Genomic DNA, 23,977 nt, shown 5'->3' with positions numbered 1-23,977 from the left:
ATCTCTCTGACCACGATGGTTCTTTCCCGTCAGTCAGGACAGGACCTGTCCATCCAGTGTCCCTGGTGTGTGGAGCAGGCTCACAGGCCAAACCCAGTCCACTGCCGATTTTTCTTTCTGCCTGCGAACTAATAATGTTTGTTACATTATTAGTTATGTAATTATTAGTTAGGTATCATTTGTTTTTTCAACCATTATGTGGTTGGAAAAAAAATCAACAATATTTCATAGTGTGTGAAAATGTTATGGAACTCAACTTGCAGTATCCATAAATAAACTTTTATGGAGACAGCCGTGCTCACACACTTACATTTTGTCTGTGGCTGTTTTCGCCCTGCAGGGGCAGAGCTGAATGGCTGTGACGGCCCCTGTGGCTGGCAAAGCCTTAAATAGTTACTGTCTGGACCTTCACAGAAAAAGTTTTCGCAGATCCCTGGCATGGAGAGTCTCTGCTGTTTCCTTACAGGTTAGAGCAGTTCTCAGGACTGTTCTGTAACCACATATAGTTAGTCTGAACTCTTTTTCACTTATTACTTTTTAAAAAAAAATTATTTATTTATTGGCTGCACTGGGTCTTCGTTGCTGCACATGGGCTTTTTCTAGTTGCAGCAAGTGACGGCTTCTCAGTGTGGTGGCTTCTCTCTTGTCGTGGAGCACGAGCTCTAGGCGCACGGGCTTCAGTAGTTGTGGCATGTGGGCTCAATAGTTGTGGCTCACAGGCTCTAGAGCACAGGCTCAGTAGTTGTGGCACACGAGCTTAGTTGCTCCACACCATGTAGGATCTTCCTGGACCAGGGCTCGAATCCGTGTCCCCTGCATTGGCAGGCAGATTCTTACACTGCGCCACCAGGGAAGCCCTCACTTATTACTTTTGATAGGCTTACCTATATCACCCTGTGGCCACCAGGATATCATTTCATTCATTTATTTTTCATATACAAAATAATGATGTTCAACTAACACATCTTGGAGACTTTAATGCGTTCCTAGTGCAGTTAAAAATTTTGCAGAAAAGCTTTTAAAAATGTTACTTGAGGTGAATCTTCCTTGAGTTTTTATAACTTTAATTGGATCCAACAATGAATGGCGAGGAGTCAATAAAAAAACAAATCGCTCTTTAAATAAAAAAGCCATACATTTATTGCAAATCTAGAAGTACCAGAATGTCACAGAATACAGAACAAATCAGCAATCCTGTTTTCATTTTCTTCCAAACATTTAAAACCTCGATTACTGACATACTGAAATTGGCATACATTTTTTTTTCCCATGCAGTTAACTGAATGGACGTCTTGAGCAGATCGCTCTGAAACCAGTTGTAAATATTAAATTGCATTGAACATTCATAGTAAAAAATGTTGTAAAGTGCTGAAGTCATGAAGTCTGCAAAAGTGCCACAAGCTCCAAGTCCTTCTCTGGCAATGACAGAGATCTGCTACATCCTTGTTCTGGGTGTGTCTGCTTCTGACAGACACTTTGTCACTTCCTCCCCGCTCCCCCACCCAAGTTTTACAGATTGTCCTCTTTCTATGGCTGATGAAACGCTATACAAAAATCTAGCAGGTGGTGATGAACTATGCCACTTTCATTTCAGTGCAGAGAAATATTCAAGCTTGTGTGTACCTGTAACCAAACTAGGCTTCTTATATTTTTTCCCCCTGAGTTGTCATAAATTAATAGTAAATGAATAAAGATGGAGCAGCGGTACTGACCGTCACCTGCAGAGTGAGACTCAGGACATATGAGTATGTAGCCCACCTGTTACCCTCATACCTGTCCTTTGACAGAAAAAAAAAGGGGCACATGAGAAACACTATTCCATGTAGTGTAACTCCAAAAAAACAAAAAACAACCAGTGAGCAGTTAACCTGATAACTCTGGCAACACGGAATGACCAAGGTGCACACGATGCGATGTAACTCACGAAGGTGCAGTCCATGTCTCTGCTGCCCCGCGGGAAATACAGAAATGCTTCCACAGTGAGGTTAAAAACAGAACCCAGAAATGCTTCAACAATTCAGTGAAATATAATTCTGATCAGAGAAGATCCTCAAGTATCCTTAGGTGAGAGAACAAATCATTGAAAAAAGCTAAGGCAATTCACTGTTCATTGTGCCCCCCCCTTAAATCACACACGTTGACTGCCTTTAATCAAACTGAAGAATCCTTACAACCTGACCTTTGACCAGAGTATCTTTACAAGCTAAGATCTATTCTTTGAGGCGCGTAAAGGACTGCAGAAAGCACGTAACAATTCTGCTTATGTCTCAGATTTTCTTTCTTTTGATTACTTTATTCATTCTAGAATAACTTAATAATAAATAGTGGTTTAAATTAAAGACACTACAATCACATATTTCAGAATAATTAAAAGCAACAGGAAACGCATTTTTGAATGCCATGCTGTGTATTCTGTATGGAAATACTTCTGGTAATGACTGGCCACAAAAAGAAGCGGTCATCTTCACATTTATGAAAGTTCAAGTTACATATATTTTAAACATTTCCGTTTACTAGCCGGATGTTTGGTCTTAAACTGAACTTCACTTCCATGGTATATTTGGAAAATTCAGAGGCCCCAGTTTGTTAAAGGAAACCTCAGTATTTTCAAAGGGTTTTAGACAGTTTGTTCATATTTCTGAAAATGAGAACTTTTTTAAAATGATGTAAGGTGCTTTTTTTTTTTGAATGGCCGATTTCATTTCAATCGATGGCCTGGGCCAGATGTCGTTTTCTAAGATCGTAGCTGATCACGTGTGAAAGCTCTTAAAACCACTTTACCAATTCATGTCACTATTTAAAAACCGGAATGTGAACCAGAGTCCTCCCGTGTGTCATCATATTGCTATGGGATACGGCCAGAATGATGTACGGAAAGGGTGTGCAGTGGTTTTTGTTTTGGCTTAAAAAACAAGCGAAAAGGAAACTTACAAGAAAAACGAAGGACGGTGGTGGTGGTGTTCACGCATACATTCCCTTTCTGTGGAGCCTGGAAAGCGGGGTCGGGGGCGGGGGCACTGCCCCGCTGCGGCCCTGGGTCCCCCGTCCCCACCTCCCCAGCCCCCAGGGTGGCTGATGGATGGACAGGGGTGTCAGACGGGCTCCATTTTCGTAGGAGCTCTGTGCTCCATCTTCCCCAGGTCCATTTCGAGAAAGTCTTCTGGGATGTCTTGTAACGCTTTCCCACGGTGACCCTCAGCCTTCCTGACCCGGGCGCGGGGATGGCGGCACCGCCCCCTCTTACAGGGTCTCACGAGGGCGAGGCACACGGCGGCCACGAGCATCCCGGCTGCGCAGGAGTAGAAGGCTCTGCTGTAGATCTTGCTCTGGTCCACCAGCAGCCCTGCGGGAGCATCTGTACGTTAGCCACACAGACCCCTCTACACCCCTCTACCCGGACTCCCCCAAACTCAGCCGCTTCGCAGGCTCTTTGCCGTCCTTGTTTCATCTGCTATTTTTTTTTTTAAGAAAAAAAGAGCGTGGAAGGTAGGAGAGAGGAGATGTAGACAAACAGACAACCTACTTAGCACCTGAGACAATTCTGTCACTCAGATGTCCTTTGCGGACTCATCTGTCCTGGCTGAGAATCTAAAATGTGCGAAGGGTGAGATGCCCGCTTCTTTGGAAAGCTGACATGCTCTCCTAAGAGAAAAGAGCTCTATTATTTTCACCCGAGTTCACTTCAGGTATCTTTTCACAAGGGGTAAGATTGCTAATCACCGTAACCTCAGTGATATATTTCAGGTCTAAGATATAAAACAAACCCATGACCTTCCTACAGGGAAATACTCTGTAGTGATCAGTGACGTCTCTGCAGGGTGCGGCTCTAGCTTGCGTCCCCGAAAACCCTTCCGAAGAAGGGAAGTTGGCTTTAGTTCTGTTATCCCAAAAGTCAGAGGGTCATGAGGTCAGAAATCCCTGCACGTGCCCCCCCCTTTCAAGGCAAACTGTAGAAAAAGCCCGAGCAGCTTGGGCTGCAGACTCAGGTTCTAATCCTGACTTGGTCCCTGATTTACCGTCGGGCTGTAGGCTGACATGCTCCGGCCTTCATGTTGCTCATGTAAGTCAAGACAGGTGGTGGCCCAGGACATCTCTAGCCTGACCCCTTCAAACTCTCTGCCAGTATAAAAATGGGTAGATTTTTTTTTCATGTGACGCCAACAGGAAGCTGGCACCATTAATAAAATGATACTACTCTTATCTGTGGAACCTAAAGCATGACACACATGAACTTAGACCCGGGAAACAGACTCACAGACACAGAACAGACGGGTGGTTGCCAGGGGGAGGGGGTGGGGCAGGGAGGGCAGGGGAGTCTGGGGTCAGCGGAGGCATGCCCGTGCACGTAGGACGGATAAGCCACGAGGTCCTCCTGTGTAAGCACAGGGAACTGCATCCAGTCTCCTGGGACAGACCGTGATGGAAAAGCAAAATACTGTAAGCGGAGAGCAGACAAGGCTTTTACTTGGGGTGTTTAACGTACCCGCGAGGGGCGGTCCAGCCAGCCCCGCGATGCTCTGGAAGAAGACATAGACGCCCGCCGCCGAGGACATCTTCTCGATTCCCACGATGTCGTCCTCCGCGAGCAGCGGGATGTGGGTCCCCGCCACCGTCCCCACCATGATCCCGGAAAACACGCTACAGGCCACGAGACCCCAGAACTCGGTGGCGAAGGTGAAGGCGAACAGGGACGCGGTGAGCAGGACGACGCAGACGAGCTCGACGTAGACCTTGCGGATGGGCTCCCTGTTCAGGACCAGCCCGGCCCCAATCCGCCCGAACACCTCGGCGACGGCCATCGCGGATAACAGGAGGGCAGCGCGGTCCCGGTCCAGGCCCAGGCTGAGGCCCAAGGGAATGATATACAAGGACGGGGCGAAGAACCCCAGGGTCACGAAGAGCCCGAAGAGCGCGTAACAGATGAAACTCTTCTCCTTCAAGACGGAAAAGTCCAGCAGCGGGGCCTCGGGGCGGCCGGGCGTGGAGGCGGCCTGGCCCAGGATCTGCTGCAGGTCGGCCCCGGGCTCCAGCTCGGCGGCCGCGTGGCCAGGCACGTTCTTGGGGGAGGTAGTCAGTTCCACGCCGGAGTCAATGGAGTCTATCGAGGTGCGGGTCTTCTCGTTCTCCAGCATGCAGTGCTCCCCCCGGGTCTCGTGGCTGGGGGTCTCGGGGGTCCCCGGGCCTCGGATGACGATGGGTCTCAGCAGCACGCCGCAGACCACCAGGTTGAGCTGCAGGAGGCCCACGAAGAGGAGGCTGGACCTCCAGCCGATGCTCTCCTTCAGGGCCGTGATGGCTTCGGGGGGCAGGAGCGAAGGAGAAAGAAAACCCAAGGTCAGAAACGTAGTCAAGACCCGGGGTGGGGGGCGGGGGAAGAGTGAGAAGAAATCCGGATCCGGATGGGGAGAAAATTAAAGAAACGTGACTCTGCTGTAAGAGTGCAGGCACGATCCTTTCTTCTATGTGTGGGGCTTTTAGGACTGAGAAGGAGGAAGGTGCAGAAGGATACGTGGAGAGAAACATTTGCAGCCCAGGCCTCCAAAGGAGCTTTGGTGGGTGCCTTTCCGCCAGGCTCGAGAGAGGAACTACATCCTGACCCACACGGAGGCTCGGCAGACAGCGATCGGTGGGCCAGATCCAACCTACGGCCTGATTCGGATCTTGACCCTGGACTAGGACACAGCCGAGATCATTCTTTACTGCCGTCTACAGCTGCTTCTGTGCTGTCACTGCAGAGGTGAGCACACAAGGGCTTGCCCCTCAGCCTGAAATAGTTACTCTCTGGCCTTTTCAAAATAGAATTTCCACCCTCTGAGCTAGATGGTTCTCCGTGCACTCCTTCAACCCTCAGTAGTCACAGATGAAGGAGAAAATGAACTTCGAACGGAAGAGCTCATGGGATGTTCCCAGAATGAACACAGGTACCGCGGGTGCAGCACACGGCCGTGCAGTCACGGTGCTGCTACGGTTCCCCCCTTTCTACTTTGTGGGATGTTCCAACTACCTCCCTCTCAGCCCAGAGGCAGCCTGGAGGGGAGGCCTGGACCCTGGCACGGGGGGGGGGGGGGGGTCGGGCCAAGGGGGGCTTCAAGCTCCTTACTTTCAGTGGGGTAACGCAGGCACACACGATCGCCAAGTGTTTTTGCCATCATCCCAGAGAGGGGAAATGATGGCCACCAGAATTTCATCTCACTAGACTCTCATCCTTCGAGAGCTGACAGCTGGGTATGAGAGACACGGCAACTCGGTTACCGAGAAGATTAGCTTCGCAAGACAGCCGGGTATGCTGGGGTGGTGTGTGTGGGGCAGGGGGGGACATTTACTTTATTTATTTATTTATTTGGGTTGTGCCGGGTCCTTCGCTGCGGCATGTGGGATCTAGCTCCCTGACCAGGGATCGGACCCGGGCCCCCTGCATGGGGAGCGCGGAGTCTTACCCACTGCACCACCAGGGCCGTCCCCGGGGGCACCATTTACTTTTGTAGCATGCTTTGCTCACACCTCTTTTCCGCTGTTAATATGGAAAACTCAGGGTTGCAAAAATCCTTCCAGCTTAGGTACTTCAAAGTGCTCTACCCTCCTCTGGCAATCACTGGTCTAATGTTCTCTTCTCCGCCTCACATTGCTTGGGTGCCTGCCTACCAGGTGCCCGGGATGTGCTAGGGCACAAAGCCAACCAACATGCAGTTTCTACCTTCAGGGGGTCCACGGGCCACTGCTTCTCCCCTCAATGCTTTATTCTGAAAACTTAACCGACAGAAAAGTGGAAAGAACGACACCTGTATGCCTGCCCGCCCTTCACCGAAACTCAACAGTTACCATTCTTCTGTCTGCATATTTATAGGCACACATACATTAATTTTTCTGAACTATCTGAAAAGCTTCAGACATGACGTGTCACCCCTAAATACGGCTCCACGTGTGTCCTTTGAACAAATCCACCACAATGCACTGACACATTCACCAAGAAACGGCAGCGAAAGAGGTGAACAGACGTCTCCAAGGTGACGCGTCTCCCACTTCTTAGTGAAATTCACAAGTTCTCGTTAGGACAGGGAAATAGGGAGGAAAAATCTCCCTGTGAGATTATCCACACAGTTAAGGAAAGGGACTTTACTAGCACAATTTAAATCCGCACTGAACATGGCTCTTTTGACCGAGAAGAGAAGCAGAATAGAATGAACAATGCGAAATCGTTAAGTCATCGATTTCAGAATGGCTGTTTCCAGCCTTACCACTGAGTATGTGCCGTGTATCTTCCTATTTATGTAAACCTGGACCAGTATGAAAATGTTTGAACTCCTGAAATGGAGGTTTAGGGAGGGCAGACCCTGAAAAGATGATGGAGGAGAGGAGACAGGGAGCCTTTCCTCCTGCACGCAGTCGAAGCTGTCCGTCAATGAGCTGACAGTTAGCAAAAGTTAGTGCAGCAAGAAGAGCTAGTGCACGTGAACACAGACTGTGGTCACCCACTTACCTGGTGCAAAAGCAAACATGGCGAAACATTCTCCCGTAGAAGCCACAGCCGTGACCACGGAGCGTCTTTTGTCAAAGTATTGCGACAGAATGGTGACTGTGGGGAGGAAGCTAAAGCAGTATCCCAGACCTGTGAAGGGAAGTCCAAAACAACAGTAAGGACCACGTCCTGACTGATGCCAGGAGGATGCATTCAAAGAACTGGGATTTTCGCGTTTATTTTTTAAAATGATAAGTTCTGGGAGCCCAGAAATTTATTCTGGAGAATAGTGCTGGGGCAAAGGAAAAAAAAAACAGGTTTCATCAGAGGTCTGCAGAAACTACAGGCGCTGTTTTGGGAAGCTTGTAGTAAAAAAACACTCCCCCCCCCCCAAAAAATACCCCCAAATTATTTTCTGTGTTTTTTTTTTCTACTTTTCTGCAGTTCCCCCCCCCCCCAATTTATATAATTCACAGTGGACAGAACTCTTACTGAATATAGTTTTTATGTAAGACATATTTGGAAATAAATGAGTATTGATATGTGCAGAAATATATGAAAAGATTTAAAGGGTGCACATCTTAACGAAATACATGTACATATAATCTGTAACGTATGGACTCTGTTGAAAGGGAAAACGTTTTCTCAGATCCCTAAGAATAAGTCCAGCTCTGCCCCCTCGCCCACCGCTCAGGCTCCTCACAGCCCGACCTGGGGAACCTCAGCCGAAGATATTCAAACCTTACTTTGTGAAAATGATGTCTTTTGGCTGCAAACGATCGCGAAAGAGACGTTCTCTTTCTCACCGGTGAATGTGTAAAAAAAAAAAAAATCGGACACAAAGTCTTGGGCCTTGAGAAGCGTGTCCCAGGGGATACCCTGGAGCCCATACAGCTCCGTTCAACACCGCTGATCTGGGACATTATTAATTTTCGAGAAAAAAGAGAAAGGGAGAAAGAAATACACTTTGGATTCGATTCCCTCCTTCGCCTCCCTTGTGCTTGAAACTAAGTGTCTGGAGAAGGCATGAGCCCGGGAGACGTGCTTACCGGAGACGACGCCGATGGAGATGTACATGTGGTAGACCTTCCGCGAGAAGGAGGCGGCCACCATGCCCGCGCTGACCAGCAGGCCACCCAGCACCACCACCAGGCGGTGTCCGAACCGGGTGCTCAGCACAGTGGAGAGAGGCGCTGCGGCAGGAGAGGAAATGGGTGTCAGCTCCCAGAGGCACCGGCCTTGGCCTCCCTAAGGGTCCATCTTGTTTTAGTTTTTTGATTTTTTTACTGGAGCGGAGTTGATTTACAATGTTGTGTTAGTTTCAGGGGTACAGCAAAGTGATTCCGTTATATATATATTTACATATATATGTGTCTATGTATACATATATTCATATATTTATATATGCATATATATTTGTGTGTGTGTATATATATGTATAGTTATATATATCTGTGTGTGGGTGTTTTCTCTTTTCTAAAAAATAGTCTCTTTCATGATGGTGTATCATAGGATATAGCATATAGTTCCCTGTGCTCTACAGTAGGACCTTGTTGTGTATCCATCCTATATATACTAGTTTGCATCTACTAACCCCAAACTCCCACTCCATCCCTCCCCCGCCCCCTTCCCCTGGGAACCACACATCTTGTGCGTGAGTCTGCTGTACGATTCCACCTTTACGCCTTGACCATGGAAGCGATGATGTGAGCTACAGGACACATTTCATGCAGTGGTTCCTTAAGTCACTTCAGGACTTGTTTTATTGGGTTGGCCAAAAAGTTTGTTCGCTTTTACATAAAAATAAAAGACACATTTGTCATTTTCACCTAGAGCTTTACTGAACAACATACTCACTAACTGAATGAACTTTTTGGCCAACCCAACAGTATTCGCGCAAGCTGGACCATCTGTTTTGGGGGCTCCTTAAAGAAAAAGCCGGAGTCACAGTATAGAATGTGTATCTATCTCCTTAGATGAAAGATCTGACTCACCGGGAGCCCCTACGAAATTGGATATGCATTAAATTGATGTTATTCTGTAATAAAAAATGGGCTTTCCTATGAGTCACTTTTTTTTTTTTCTCTATACTCACTGCTTTGGATTCTTTTTTAAAAGGCTCCATTTAGGGTCAAATTCCAGCTAAGTTTCAACTGACTTTTCTGCAAATGGTATGACAGTATGGTGGTTTCTGTTCTGCATACCAGGAGGAGGCTAGCTGTGGGACCGAGAGCTCAGCGTGGCTGATGAATTACAATTGGCGTAGCTTCTGTGCTCTGTATAAATCTGGAAAATGAGTTTCCTCGTTAGATGCTACTTAGGCTCTCACTAGTACTGCCTTGAGTGCAGTGAGACAAGGGAACCCTCCAGTGTTGGAGGCGGGAGAACACATTGTATATGCTGGACAGAACAGAGCAAAAAACCCCCAAAGCACTAAATTTTGTTGGGGTTGGTCCTTACCTATCTCTTATGTTAGTAGAATGTAAACTAGTATACCAACAGAGCACGTAATAAAACCACGAGGCTCACCTTCAGGTAGTGTGTAGGCTCAAGGCATTAACAAGAATAACAGCATTTAGAACCATTATCTTCTGGTGTGACAGTATTAGCTGGAAATTTCTCGTTCACTGTATTATCTTTGGTTAGAAAAGGGCTAAAAGTTCCGTTTGGGGATTTTCTTTTTCTTTTGGTCACCAAATGTAAAATTTTGGTTCTAACTCATGTAAGTGATCTTTCCAAGAAAGTAAACATCCCGCCAATTAAGAAATTAAGTATCTTAATACTCAAACTGGAACTAGGAGTGCTTCCATGAAACATGTAGGAGAGGGTATCAGGACTAAAGGGAGAAATGCTCATTTAACCCAAGAACAAAGAACAGCGCAGCTGCCTCTGCGGGACAGGACGGGGCTGAAAGCTAAGGACATTTGAAGACAGGCTTAGAAGACGTCAGAGGTTAACGGTTCCAGGACAGGATGCCAGGGTACAGTTAGGGAAGTTGACGTTCAGCCCCGTTAACTGTCAGGGGAAAGTTCAACGGCCTGGCTTTCTCAGAAAACCCTGGTGCGGCCCCTGACAGATGGACGAACCGTCTTGAGACCTCAGAGACATGTCGAATTAGGTCTGAAAGGGACCAAGTGAAAATCAGTATGTTAAGAATCACACTACACCCTGTTCCATCTGAGGCTGTTGGGTCTGGGAGCTGGGCAGGCTGATTCCCCCGTGAAGTCCCTTGTGTTTGGAATTCAGAATATCCCCTCTGGACAATTCCATGATGCCTTTTTATACCTGCCATCTTTCTTCTTCAAAAAGCCACATCTGCCTGTTTCCAACCTGTTTCCTCAGCATGTTTTTACGAGACCAGGACCCAGTTTGTCAAGAACGTTTGATGTTGCTTCTTTAGGAAGTGACTACATTCCCACGGAATGGGGCTTTTCTGTTGTCCTCAAGATCATCTACAGAATCCTAAGAGAGTGCAGCCAGTAGGCGCTTAACACATGTGCGGTACGCTGAAGGCAGTCAAGTCTGGCAAGCAGACTTTCTCCTTCAGGACCTCTTACATGATGAGGCAGCGTGAAAGAGGCAAACACTTATACAGTGTTTACACTGAAAGAGGTACTAACCTGTAAACGTTAAGACAAACACACAGATGGATATTATCCACGAGATCCTGCTGTTGGATTCGTCAAAACTGTCCATTAAGTCATTGAAGAAGACACCAAACGACTTGATGATGCCATAGGTGAAGACTTCAACGAAGAAAAAGGAAACCGCTACTGCCCAGCCCCAGCCTCCATCAGGCACTTGCGTATAAACATTGGCTCTGCAACAAAGCTGTGATTTCTTCTGGGTCATTCTTAATCTGAAAGGAAAAGTTAAAAAAAAAATTAGACCAGCAAGGGCATGAGGGTGGATGATTTGATTCCGACACCTGACGTAACAGATGAGAACTACTTACTACATTTCTTAGGTTGACGAATATTTAAATCATGTGAAGTCAGTAATCATTAATCATTTGAATATCTATCCATCCATCCTTCCTATCTATCTACCTAGCTACCTGTGTATACATCCATCCATATCCATCTACCTAGCTACCTAGCTAACAACCTATCTATCCATCCGTCTATCCTATCTATCTATCTATCTATCTATCTATCTATCTATCTATCTATCGAACAATCTTTGTATTGTATACGGACCTCTCATGATTTTAGGAAGTCAAGACTTCCAAGCTATGGCAATTAAATGGAAAACACTAACGAAACAAACATAAAGAATCTGGGCAGAATGTTTAGAGGCACTTTGAAGGACAGAGAATGGCCACCAGACCAAGGATCAGACCTTGAACCCGAAGACAAGTTAGGTAAAGGAAGATCAGATTGACCACAAGGAATGTGGATGAGGAGTGACGCCTAGGAAGGGAGAGGCTCAGAGGCCACCTCGCAGGGGCAGCTAAGCGCTGGAGACGTCCTGCCTCTGCCTGACGCCACGGGTCCTTCAGATCACCCCGCTTTCTGCTCAGCAGCATCTGGTTACGGTCTGGGGTCCCAGGTGGATGTGCCTGCGGGAACAGAACGTGGCCACAGACCAAAATGTGGGGATTCTGTCTTCTGGGCATTGGTTTAGCATAAGGGAGCTCCTCAAAGTCGGTCACCACGTGGTGTATGAGAAATAGGATTTCTCCACGCGGGACAGTCCTCTAGGATACAGTGACCAAAGAAGGCACTAGCAGTTTGCGGGACCTGGACAGCCAGGGCACTTAACCAAGTTACCCCTGACCTCGCTCTGCTTTTCCGTTCAAATTGCAACAGCCATCAGAACAGGCAACCTGTGTGTTACCACCACTAAGGGGACATGCTACGTGTAACACTGGAAGGAGGGTCGTTTAAGTCTTTGCAGTGGGCTCGAGCGAATCAACACGGGCATTTCCAAAACCTCTGCAATTACATACACTTTGAAACAGTTGTGTGTTTTCAGCCCAACTAAAAATTAACATCTGTAAATAACAAATGCGTCCGTGGTCTCTGAGCTCGTAACGGCAACCCGCCTTGAGTTTAGTAAGAATTCTCCACATTTATGCAGTTGTACCCGGGTGAATTTTCAGGATGCATGAATACCCTAGCCGTGAGCTGTCATGTTCACATCCTAAGGCAGGTTTTATTGAAAATGGAGGCAACCGAGAAATGACAGGACTGAACCTCATCTCGCCAGTAGACTTGCCAGTTTCTACCATGAGGATCCAGTATTCAGAATTTGCTCTAAGAATCTTACAAAGCAGCAAATCTGACCTCATTTCATATTGTTCAGCCTATTGATAGCACGGCAGCCTAGTACTTTGAAAGGACTACATACTCACTCTTTACCCTCTCACTGTCAGCTATTTGGTTGCATAAAATAGGGCGTAAGATGCTTTTAAGAAGCTTATGCTCCCTGCAGCCAAGGCCTTCGCGTTTTGACGTACGTCAGCTTGTCACGCCTGAGTGCGCAGGGCAAAGGTGGGGAGAGAAATTAAGGGGCTCAGGGTGGAGGGTGACAGCTACAGACCAGTTTGTCATTCGCGTTCGCAACACGGAACGCGGCTGGAACCCAGGGTCCTCCAGAAACTGAGGTTTTCCCAAACCCCCTCCCCCATTAGACTTTCAAAGTTCACTCCCAAGATGAGGCAGCTGGGCCAGAGCAGGGACAACGGCAGCCGGCTTAAGACTGAGAAGGGAAAAAAAAAAAAGTACGAGCCAGGGTTGGCTTTGGAACCGTGTTCACCCCTAGGGAGGGGGGAGGCGGGAGGAGGGGGAATGTGGGGGAGTCCACAGCCCAGGCAGGATCCAGGGAGTCCCTTGGGAGGGGTAGAGTCGGCAGGAAAAAATGGAGAGAGAGAGACAGGAGGCAGAGAGAGAGAGTGAGAGTGTGAGAGTGAGAGAGAGTGAGAGTGACGTTAATGTTTGCTCGGGTCTTATATATCTTACAGCTTGTTATGTGGATTTTTCCATTAGGGGCCCCATATCCCCCCCCCAAATGTCCCAATGACTCCGCCGGGGGCCTGTCCTTAGTCAGGTGACGCGTCTTCTATGGAATCATCAGTTCTCATCCGTTCTTCACGTTCTTGTCCATAAACAATCGAACAGTTTTTTTTTTTCCCCATGCTTAACATGACCATTCTTGTTTTAACCCTCCAGTGGTTACAAGGGGGAGGGGAACACAGGATAACAATCTCTAAGGGCAGGCCTCTCAGGCGCCCAGGCTTGACGTGACAAACATTGTTAGCAGGTTAAGCTTAATTAGTGAGCTACATTCTCTATGCTACGTGACAGCAGACATACAGGACATGGACATAACATAGATACCCGTACTATTCCGTTCTTATAAGGGAAGCGTGCATGGGATATTTTATAGGCAACTTTGGTTTGACGGACCCTCACTTCAGAGGTTTGGGATCATTGTGATTGGGTGAGGCAGCATTCCTGATCACAATGCATGGCCCATGACGGCCGAATTGCCAGCATGGCCCAAGGGTGGGGATAATAAGTTTAAACATTCCTCCATTACCCGGGCCCCCTAAGGGTCTACATGTGATTTGTTTGTGGCCCATAGAATTTCCACAACACCAAGAAAGCTGGGGGGTAGCCACCATTCTTGAAGGCAGCGTTGGCGCCCCTCACCCAGAGAGCTCATCATTCCTAGAAAGAAAAGTACACAAAGGAGACTCATAGTGAAACTAAATCTCGGAGAACTCCGGTACTTCCAAGATGCCTGCTTTGCAGCTCTCCCGAACCGAAGATGCCTTCATCGGAATTCCCGCCTTGCAGGCCATTCCCGAAGTGCTCGGCCTTGCCTGAGCCTTTAGGCAATCCCCGGACGGCTCCCGGCACCAGGGCACCCTCCCACCTCACCCCCGACCAGGCCACTCCTTTGAGCTGCGCCTTGGAAGCCTAGGACTCCCTCACTGCTCTCTCCAGTGGCTCCACGTGTCTGGTAGATTAATCTTTCTGAAATGCTGCATCGTCGTGACATTCTTCTGCTCGGACTTGTTCAGTGGCTTTCCTCTTTCCAAAGGACAGAATCCAAGGGGTCAGCTTGACTTTCAACGTCCTTCAGAGTTTTCGGACCTCCCCGCTGCTCCCCCGCCAAGATCTCAGCAGCCTTAGTTCTTCCTGTTCTGACTTGACTCACCGGCTGTAGCCAAACTGGACCCCTCCCTACCTTCTCGTCTCCAGCCACCTTGCCTGTGGCCGTGCCCTCTCCCCAGGCTGGAGGCCCCCCTACAGCTGGCGCCCGTAAGGTCCCGCTCCATCACATCCTCCTTCTCCAGGAGGCGTCCTCTGATCCACTCAACCCGAGGGGCTCCTTTCATGGGACAGCATCCTTTAATAACGGGGGGCTGTTTACCTGTATGTGTTTATCTTATTTGCTCAGGCAGATTATAAGCTCACAGAAAAAATCTGGGGCCTGTATCTCTTTGCACGTCCCCCTGCCCCCGAGTACCTTGCACACGGCTTTAATTAATTTTTAAAGTGCCTGCTGGGGGCCAGGGCCTACGCTGGAGCGGGGTGCTGGTGGGGGGACGCAGTGACGGCACAGAGGTGGCCTCCGCCCCCATGGACGTCCGTGTTTGCTGATGAGGATGCTAAGGAACCTTAAGACTGAAATCCCATCACCTTTTAAAGCCACTCCGCGTGTCCTCTGGGGGCTCAGCACACTCCTGGCAGTGGCAACTAAGTCCGAGGCTGCACTGGCAGGATCTGACCCGGAAGATCCTAGCATTTTAATAGAGGGCTCAGGGCCAACTTGAATAAAAATGCATTGGGTTAAAACTGATAAAGGCCCCAAAGAGGCAAACGGAGACCCTCTCTAGCCTAAAAATCACTGCAGGACCAAGGCACAGAATCTTTTGGTTGGGTTGCATTTAGAGGAGCACGACTAGACTGCAGCTTTTGCACAGAGACGAGGTTACCTACTATTAGAAGGCTCTGGGGAGGCCGGTGCTTCACTTCTGCTGATGGGCGCCCATCTTTCTCTCTCTCTCTCTCTGCCTGTTGCCGTTGGTGGTTTGAATGTGCAAGATGGGTGGGGCTGGCGGCCCCGGGGTGGAGTTAGAATTACAGAATGTTTAAACCAAAGGGGAGTGGCACTGACATATATGCACCACCAAATGCAAACTAGATGGCTCGTGGAACGCTGCTGCAGAGCACAGGGAGATCAGCTCGAGGATGGGTGATGACTTAGAGGGGTGGGATGGGGAGGGTGGGAAGGAGTTGTGGGAGGGAGGGGATATGGGAACATACGTCTAAATACAGCTGATTCACTTTGTTGTGCAGCAGAAACTGGCACAACAGTGTAAAGCAATTATCCTCCAATAAGGAGCTTAAAAAAAAGAAAAAACAAAAACAAAAACGAAAGGGGGTTCGGAGCCCATGTGGGTCCATCTCCTCTCCCACTCGTTCTGCAGAATGCGGAAACCGACCCCGGAGAGCGGAGGGGACTGGACCGATGTGGTCCAGCGGCACGTCCCCGGCTCCCAGGGCCCTGCTGTGTCAGGATACAGGACAGCGTTTTCTGCAGAGATTGTGAGGACTTTCACCAGCTCACTGTGTGACCTGGAGAGAGTCACTGCGCCTCTCTGGGCCTGAGTGCCTCACGCGTCACATGAGGAGCCTGGCTCGGGGAACCCTTGAGGCTAACCCCCAGCTTTGGCAGCTGACACTTTTGTATTCAGCACTGAGTTCTCAGTCACTGGATTCCTGGGGTAAACCTGGTGGCCCAAGGAGACCTGGGAGCCAGGAGGGAAGCGCAAGTGCCAGATGGTTCTTACAGACGTGGGCGTAAAGGAGAGGACGCCGGTTAGCCCCGCGGCAGGGCAGCCGGCTTGAAGACGCGGCCCATCAGACTGCCTTCCGTTTACTCTGAGCTCCTGCTGGGTGTTCAATTCCTTTGCTTTTTAAACTTTGCTTTACATCTGGGCTACTCCCCTGAAACTAGATGCAAATATCACTCTCACCTGCATTCTTAGGTTTGGGGAGGACGGCTGTTTTGTTATTATTGCTGGAGGAAAGGTGACACCCCAGAACCCGCTGAGACTCCCAGGCTTATGCCCTCGTCATCCTGAAGCATCCGGTGCCCTGCTGTGTTGAGCTCTGAAGACCACAACAGAGAACAATAATAAAACAACCTGGTTTCTGTGACACATGGCCGAAGACCCCTTGCACACAGGGCAGTCAGCAGTTGGCAGGGCTTTCCAGACGCAGGGCCTGGCGCATAGTATGTGCTCAATAAAAGTTCACTGACCATAGTCTGTGTCTTGGGGCGCTCCTGAAGCCACGCATGGCCCCAGGCTCCTAAAGCCCAGTCATCAAGTGAGCAAGTCCCTGCTTGCAGAATAAACCCTTCCCCTGGGCCCTCCGTTCCTTTGTACCATCCACTCAGCAGGCCCACCGGCTCAACAAATAAAGCAGAGAAACCAAGGCCTGTGGCTCAAAAGGCTCTAAGAATTCCAGAACATGGAAATAATCTGTTTTGGTTTCATGAGCACATGAGCTTCTCTGATGGGAGAGGATAATCGCTTACTGTGTGGGGATGTGGCCGAGGGACCCCCCTGTGCTCCTTAATCATCCGTGTCAAGAGGTGAACAGGGGAGTCGAACTAGAGGGAGATGATCTCAGATCTCTTCCTGCCCTAAAAATCTACATTTCTCTGATAGCCTTTGACCCCGACCTGCTCTCAGTTACCCTTTCATCTTTCTCAGTTCCTTTTTTTTTTTGGCACACGGGCTTAGTTGCTCCGCAGCATGTGGGATCTTCCTGGAGCTGGGATCGAACCCGTGACCTCTGCATTGGCAGGCAGATTCTTAACCACTGCGCCACCTAGGAAGCCCTCAGTTCCTTTTTGAATCCTTTGACGCAAGGCCCACAGGTGTGTCGAGGCCCACAGGTGTCGTGAGGCCCTTGTGCATCGTTTGTTGAACTTCTATTTACCGTTCACTGGCTGTTAATTCCCCACTAACTCTGATGGAGAAATGATGTCGTTCCTAAGTTTTACTCTCTAAAAGCAGGGGTGAGCCAGGGAGGCCTGGAGGGTGAAATGCTACGATTCTGAACAGGGGTTCCTGGCAGCCATGTCACCTTCACCCTAACGTTCCCCAAAGGAAGCAGAACGGACAAAATGCACTGAGTGGTTTGGAGCAATTTCCTGTGAGCATTTGGTTGCCTAATCGTAAATAAATGAGTGTTCTGCCAGGGCTTGGAAACCTGCTATAGCTGGAACGCTCCCTGCGATTTGATTTCTTGAGAAAAGCTCTGCCCTGGAGGCACGAAGGATGCAAAATATTGGACTATGACAGACCATCAGGGTGCGCATCCAGGGTCAGAGCAAAGTTCAAAATGCAGGCTCGGCGAGCCACTGCTGATCTCCATTCTTCTTAAAGGCGTAGGCTGGAGAACAGCTTTCGACAAGTTGTTTCCAGCCCTGGTTGTCCAAACCAGTCTGTATTTAGGTGAAGTTCACGTCAATTCTCTATTAAAAAAAAAAAAAAAACCTCCCAAAGCTACCCTGGACGGCAGCCTGAGCTGCTCCTGAATCACTGGAGAGAGCCGATTCCCCCCTTCACAAGATGATGTAGCAACCTAGCCCCTAATTGAAGTGTCCTCCTCAGGAGTTCCACGGAGGACAGTCCATTTTTGGGAAACCACAGGAGGAAAACACAGGGTTCGTGATTCTCATCAAGATAGAAGGCGCTTTTTCACTTCGCTGCACTGTTTATTTACATACTGGAACGCTCTATCTTGGACTCTCCTCCCTTCATTAGGAGAAGAGGTGTTTCTGTATCCACCAGGCAGGAGGTACTGCTGCTTTCCCCACATGCCAGGATCGGTGCTCGGACCTGGGGCTTGGAGCGCTCGGCACAGCACTTGGGATCCCCGCCCCCCCCCCCCCCCCCCGCCCCGCAAACAGGACCCTCCACCCAATCCACTTCCTACGATTTGCAAAATAATAAGAATGCCGAGGAATCCCATTCCCTGGGTAGAAACCAGTTCCTTTGAGGAGGAGCTGGCACCGGGCGTCCAGAACTGTGCAAACAAAACAAGCTTCCAGGTTGACAAGTGGTCCCCGCTCGCTCCTCCCCAGCTGGCTCCGGAGAGCTCTTCTCTAAGGCGGACGCCCCCCGCCTTTGGTGACACACTACACGCCACCTGACGGACTTCGGTCACCTGTGTGCTGGGGGAGCGCGGGGGGCTAGTTTATAAAAGAAAGAAACGGGGTGCGGGGTGCGAGGGGGGAAGAGAAGGAGAGGACCCATTCCCCCTGCAAAGCCATCCCGCCTGGCTACGGCGCCGCTCGGCCACCCGGGCGCCTTCGCGTGGCCGGCGGCCCCGGGAGCCTCGCAGGCTGAGCGGCCCCAGCCGTCGGCCGCGGACACGGCCCCGACGGCCCAGGGGGACGCGCTGCCCGCGGCGGGGGCGCGCGCGCCGCGTGGGGGGACCCGGGAGCCCCGCTCTCGCCGGCGCTGCCTCCGCGGCCGCCCTGCGCGCGCGCCAGCCCGGGGCCGGTCCCGCTGACATTTCGCTCGCGGGACGCGCGGGCAACTTCGGGCGGAACATGCGTGCGGGGGTCTCAGCGCGGCGCGCCCCTCGCCCGGGCCGGGCCGGGGGGTCTCCCCACGCCGCGCCTGCCCTGCGGCGGCTCCCGGACCGCAGCGGTGCCCGGGCCCCCCGACAGGCAACTCTCGGCTGCCCACACCGGCGAGCGCGCGCCGTCCCGGGGGCCCGGGCACTCCCCACTGTCGGAGAGGATCCGGGGGGAAGCCTCTCCAAGATGCTCCGCGGCGGAGGGGCGTCCTCCTCTTCCCTCCAACCTCCCCCCCGCAGCCCCCCCAAGCTCCCAACATAGGTTTAAGAAAAAAAAAACCCACCCGCACCCCCCATCAAACTTTTAAACACGGAAAACGATAAGACCAACTCACCGAGTTAGCAGGGACGAGAATAAACCCCCAAAGGCTCCCAAGGAGGCGGAGGCCGGGCTGCCCCCTCCTTATAAGCCGCTCGGGGGCACGAGGAGGGATTAACCCCTCCGGGCGCGGGCCCGAGCCCGAGCCCAGGGCGAGTGGGCGCCGGCGGGCCAGCCCCGGGCGCCCGGCCCCCCGCCCGCGCCCGCGGCCCCCGGCCCCCGCCGCGCCCGCGCCGAGCCCTGCGTGCCGCCGCCCGCGCCCCGGCCCCGCGTCGCTGCCTAGCGCTTATCCTGTACCGGCTGCAGCCGGTCTCCGCCGGCCTCGGGGGCGCGCCGCCGACCATGTGCTGCGAGCGCGGAGCGCCGCCAAGGAGGGGGCCGGCCTGGCGTGCGCGCGCCGGCCCACGTGGACGAGGCCGTGCCGGGCGCGCGCCCGCCCTGCGCCCGGGCCGGGGGTCACGGAAGGTGACGGCCAGGCCGTCCCCGGCCGGCCTCCGGGGTTCCCCCCACCCCGGGCGCGCCGCCCCCCGCGCTGCCCGGCCCCGCGCATCCCTGCGCGCCCGGCCCGGCCGGACCCCGGCGCGCGGCGGCACCCCCTGTGCCGGCACCTCCGGCCGGGCGCGCGGGGCCCCCGGGCCGCCTCCCTGCCCGCCGGCCCCCGGCGCGCCCCCCGCCCGGCCCCGACCGCGCCCGCAGGTCCTGGGTTCGCGGCCACGGCGGCTCCGCGCCCGCCCCGGGCAGAACAGGTTGCTTCCAGTTTGGGTGTGAGCTGCGCGCGCGCGGCGCCGCGGACCCCGAGTTCCTCCTCCCGCGCCCGTCTCCCCGGATTTCGTCAGCTCGCGCACCCCCGCGGCTCCCCTGGGCGGCGGGTGAGGGGGTGCCGCGGCGGGCCCCGGGGAGCTCGCGGCCCGGCTGCCGCGGGCGCTGTGCTGTTCCCCCCTTTGCTGCGGCAGCGGCAGCATCGCGTTGCGCGCGAGGGCTGGGAGCGAGCGGCCGGGCTGAGTCAGCATCCCCGTCCCAGGGCGCGCGCGCATCCTCCCCGGCGGGCGGCGGGCGACGTCCACACAGGTGCACGGCTGCCTGGCTCGCGGGGCGCTGCGGTGGGGAGGACCCGGAGGGCGTGTGCCCCCCACCCCGGAGTCCCCGACCCCAGGGTCGCAGTGGACTCAGCGTGTGATGCTCGGGAAACCTCAGGAGCTCGTCACGGGGACAAAGCCGTGTCGGGTCCCAGGCATTTCGGAGCCCGCGGGGGCGCAGACTTGGCCGCCTGGTGTCCACCCCACGTCCCCATGGCCTCTCTGAGACGCGCTCGGAAGCAAAAGCCTTATTCTCCGCATCCCCCTGCCGACTTTGGCACCGGCCGCTCCCTTCGCCAGGTTCGGAGAACGTGCTTCTGATGTCAGAAACTCGGGAGAGACTGGTTTGGGGGTGCGTATACGGAGGGTCGCCACCGGCAGGAGTCGGCGATCTGAACCGTCATAAAAGTCCCTTTGCAGTCGCCGCCTGATTTCTCTCCTGGTTTTGGCCTCGGGTCTGCGGGGTTAAGTGCCATGTTGCGCTGTTCGCAAGCTCTGGCGTGGGTTAGGGGAGCAGGTGTGTTGGCGCAGAGAGCCCGGTTAGGACCGGGACGGTGCAGCCGGGGGCCACTGATGAGCTTTGCAGCCTTGCGGGAGTAACCTAACTTCCTGGAGCGCCAATTTCCAAATCTATAGAATGGGAACGATCGTGACATTCCTAGAATCAAAGGACCTAACTGATGATGCCGGTGAGGTACCTCGCTAGCCCCTCGCTCTTACTGTTGCAGCTGTTTATGGCTTAGCAAGTCCCGTAGCAGACTCCAGCACACACCCTGCTCGCCATCCTCTTTCGAGTTGTTCTTCGAAGACTCCACACGTAATGATATTTAGAGTGGGATTTTAACGACCAGCATGAAAGCACTTAAGGCTAAAATAGGAATGCCTGTAAACGTAATCTTTGATATTTCGAATCTTACCGTGCATTAGGACCCGGCCCTGCTCTGAGTGTGGAAATGCCACATGTAACCTGACACAGCACACACTGTCCTGAGACCTGCTTAGGGACCTAGGGGTGCAGCCCATTCATTATACCCGAGTGACTCCGAACAAGTCACCAAAGAGACTCGTGCTTCAGCTTCTTGGTTTTAAAAATTAGACAACGCAGAAAGCCCTAGGGGTGAGTGAGCATTTGGGAAAGTCACGTTTGCGTATCTGACCAAGTGAAATGACTAGCTCTCGGGAAAGCATAACTAATAACAATCATAATGTGATGCTATTTAATTTTTTTTATAAATTTATTTTACTTATTTGTTTTTTGTCTGTGCTGGGTCTTCATTGCTGCACGGGGGCTTCCTCTAGGTGCGGTGATCGGGGGCTACTCTTTGTTACCGTCTGCAGGCTTCTCAATGCTGTGGCTTCTCTTGTTGCGGAGCACAGGCTCTAGGTGCACAGGCTTCAGTAGTTGTGGCACACGGGCTTAGTTGCTCTGTGACATATGGGATCTTCCCGGACCAGGGATTGAACCTGTGTCCCCTGCATTGGCAGGCGGATTCTTAACCACTGCACCACCATGGAAATCCCTGTAATGCTATTTTATTAATGTTAATTTTACCCACAGATGTAGAGAACAAACATATAGACATCAAGTGGGGAAAGCGGGGAGGGTTGGGGGGGAATAAATTGGGAGATTGGGATTGCCATGTATACATTACTAATGAGAAAAAAAATACAAATTGTACACTCTAAAAAAAAAAGAGGTAAATTCTACCAGTGCCTCCATTTTACAAATTAAAAAAACTATTAATTTTACTTATCAGTATTTTTTTTTGCACTTTTGCTTTGTTCCCTGTGTTAGGTGCCATTCATGTGATCTAATTTTAAGCCCATCAGCAACCTTCTGCAGTTGGCACTTATCCCCATTTTACAGATGAGAAAAGTTGAGGCACAGAGCACAGAAGGGATTTTCCCCAAGGTTTAGACACGCTGGCTCTTTTTGCAACTGAGAGCTCTTCTAAGTATGACATTTGCCTCCTGCATTTGGACAACAGCGAGGTGTCTGGAAACCCAACATCTGTCCAGTCTTGCCAGCCACAAACCAGTGACATTTGCCCACCCTGGTTAGAGGCTGGCTTCAACTTGTTCCCTGAATCCTAGTGAGACCAAGCGTGAAAACCCCTGCTTTTTTCTCTCCTCCAGGGAAAGCAAAGGAGGAAAGCACTGCATTACCACGCCAATCAATTAGCCCCCCCCACCCCAACAAAAAACAGCTAACTCTGTTTAGTTCTAAATACGAACAAAAGGGCCTTTAGAATCTGGAGTACAGAACCAGAAAAATCAGGAAATTAAGTTCAGGGTTCAGCACCCCTCTTAGCCTCTTGTGTTGTGTCTGTCGCAACCCAAGTGGCTGCAGAGCCCCTCGGGCCCTCCGTTTACAGGGGACAGGGCTATAAGGATGCCCTCAGAAAGGCCCACAGCATCTCTGGAGACGCCTTGGCTCCCGAGAGCGGTCCCCACTGCTGTCTCTTTTCTAGCCCTCTTGTTTTGGTTCATTTGCATCAGAACAGATTCCTTTGTGCACACTTGGCCTGCCTGGTCTCTGTCGATGTTCGTTCGGAGTCTCGGAGTCCTTCTCGTCTTCATGTTGGGTTGCTAGGCAGATATGACCCTGGCTTGCAAATAACCTCCCTGCATTTACCAGCCCGTGAGAACTTCAACTTGGGGTAAGTAGATTGAAAGGAATCTTGTCTGGAACTCAGGGAGGCACAAGCCTGCTTTTAAGGGCTGAGTCTTCAGAGCAGCCAGTGAAGAGGGGGAGCCCTGGAAGGAGCTTCTGGGGAGGCCTGGATAACCCCCCCCCCACCTGCCCACTCTCCCACTTTCCTGTCTCTGCACCGCATGCCCATGTTACCACGTGTATGCGATGGGCGCAGACTGTTGCTTTGAAACTTTAATATCTGCTTCTCTGGATGGCACAGAACTTCACAGCCTTTCCCCTCTAGGAATCCTGACTTTCCAGGTGGAGGTGCTGGGTTTATCTTGCGGTGTAAGGACTCCCCCAAACCCCACACTTGATGGTTTGAAGGAAGGCAGGGCCCTTCCACCAGAAATGCATGTTTGGGGGAGAATTTGAAGACTTGCTATGGGGAAGAATCTGCTCTGAGGCACAGAGTCTTGGGGGAACGACTTTTCAGAACCCCAGCTCTTTCCTAAAGCCGATTTGTCTGAGAACCCACCATGGGGCAGGCCTGCTGTTCCTTTATTCCCGCCTGGTGGGCCTCCTCTTGTGTAACCAGAGCCAGGATCTCACTAGGGTGCACTGCCCCAGCTGTAAACACCTCTGGGGAGAAGATCAAAATGTTATGTCAGGGAAAGCTCCTTTCTTCAAGTCAATACGTCCCATCCCCCAAGTGCATCTTGTTAAAGATGCATTTCCAAGAAAGTTATCTTGTGCTTAATAATACTTTGTCAAAATTTATAATATATGTTTGATTATAAATGATTACTTACAGTAATACTGATAGTGGCTCAATCCAGAAGGGATTTTTTTTTTTTACATTTGGAGCAAAGTGTA

General features: G+C 51.4%; 2 protein-coding genes across 47 annotated transcripts in view; one reads left to right on the top strand and one right to left on the bottom strand.

The window, feature by feature from the left end:
• Nucleotides 1–23,977, top strand: part of ARSG (arylsulfatase G) — a 116,560-nt gene that overhangs the window by 5,507 nt on the left and 87,076 nt on the right. For 21 of the 41 annotated variants that reach the window (XM_057714820.1, XM_057714791.1, XM_057714827.1 and 18 more), the window contains exons 1-2: nt 20,093–20,818; nt 22,971–23,126. The exons of 3 other annotated variants lie outside the window; for them this stretch is intronic. The gene's annotated coding sequence lies outside the window, so the exon portion shown is untranslated. Of the gene's footprint in view, nt 1–20,092; nt 20,819–20,848; nt 21,156–21,393; nt 21,584–22,965; nt 23,127–23,977 lie in introns of those variants that run through there. 17 more of the 41 variants (XM_057714823.1, XM_057714822.1, XM_057714817.1 and 14 more) reach the window with 9 other exon arrangements.
• Nucleotides 1,130–19,773, bottom strand: SLC16A6 (solute carrier family 16 member 6). 6 transcript variants are annotated; one of them, XM_057714834.1, is made up of 7 exons: nt 19,688–19,710; nt 16,449–16,584; nt 11,077–11,315; nt 8,506–8,649; nt 7,478–7,606; nt 4,484–5,296; nt 1,130–3,343 (listed from the first exon to the last, which is right to left on the bottom strand). In XM_057714834.1, the coding sequence occupies exons 3-7, from the start codon at nt 11,306–11,308 to the stop codon at nt 3,093–3,095; spliced, it is 1,569 nt and encodes a 522-aa protein (XP_057570817.1). In that variant the 5' UTR covers nt 11,309–11,315; nt 16,449–16,584; nt 19,688–19,710; the 3' UTR covers nt 1,130–3,092. The 6 variants fall into 6 exon arrangements, with proteins under 6 accessions (XP_057570817.1, XP_057570818.1, XP_057570820.1 ...); XM_057714835.1 differs by lacking the exon at nt 19,688–19,710 and adding an exon at nt 19,407–19,597; XM_057714837.1 differs by lacking the exon at nt 16,449–16,584 and having other exon boundaries at nt 19,688–19,773.

This window comes from Hippopotamus amphibius, chromosome 17 (assembly GCF_030028045.1).
Source record: "Hippopotamus amphibius kiboko isolate mHipAmp2 chromosome 17, mHipAmp2.hap2, whole genome shotgun sequence".
Lineage (NCBI taxonomy): Eukaryota > Metazoa > Chordata > Mammalia > Artiodactyla > Hippopotamidae > Hippopotamus > Hippopotamus amphibius.
The sequence above is the reverse complement of the archived record's forward strand: the minus strand, read 5'-3'. Positions and strand labels throughout refer to the sequence as shown.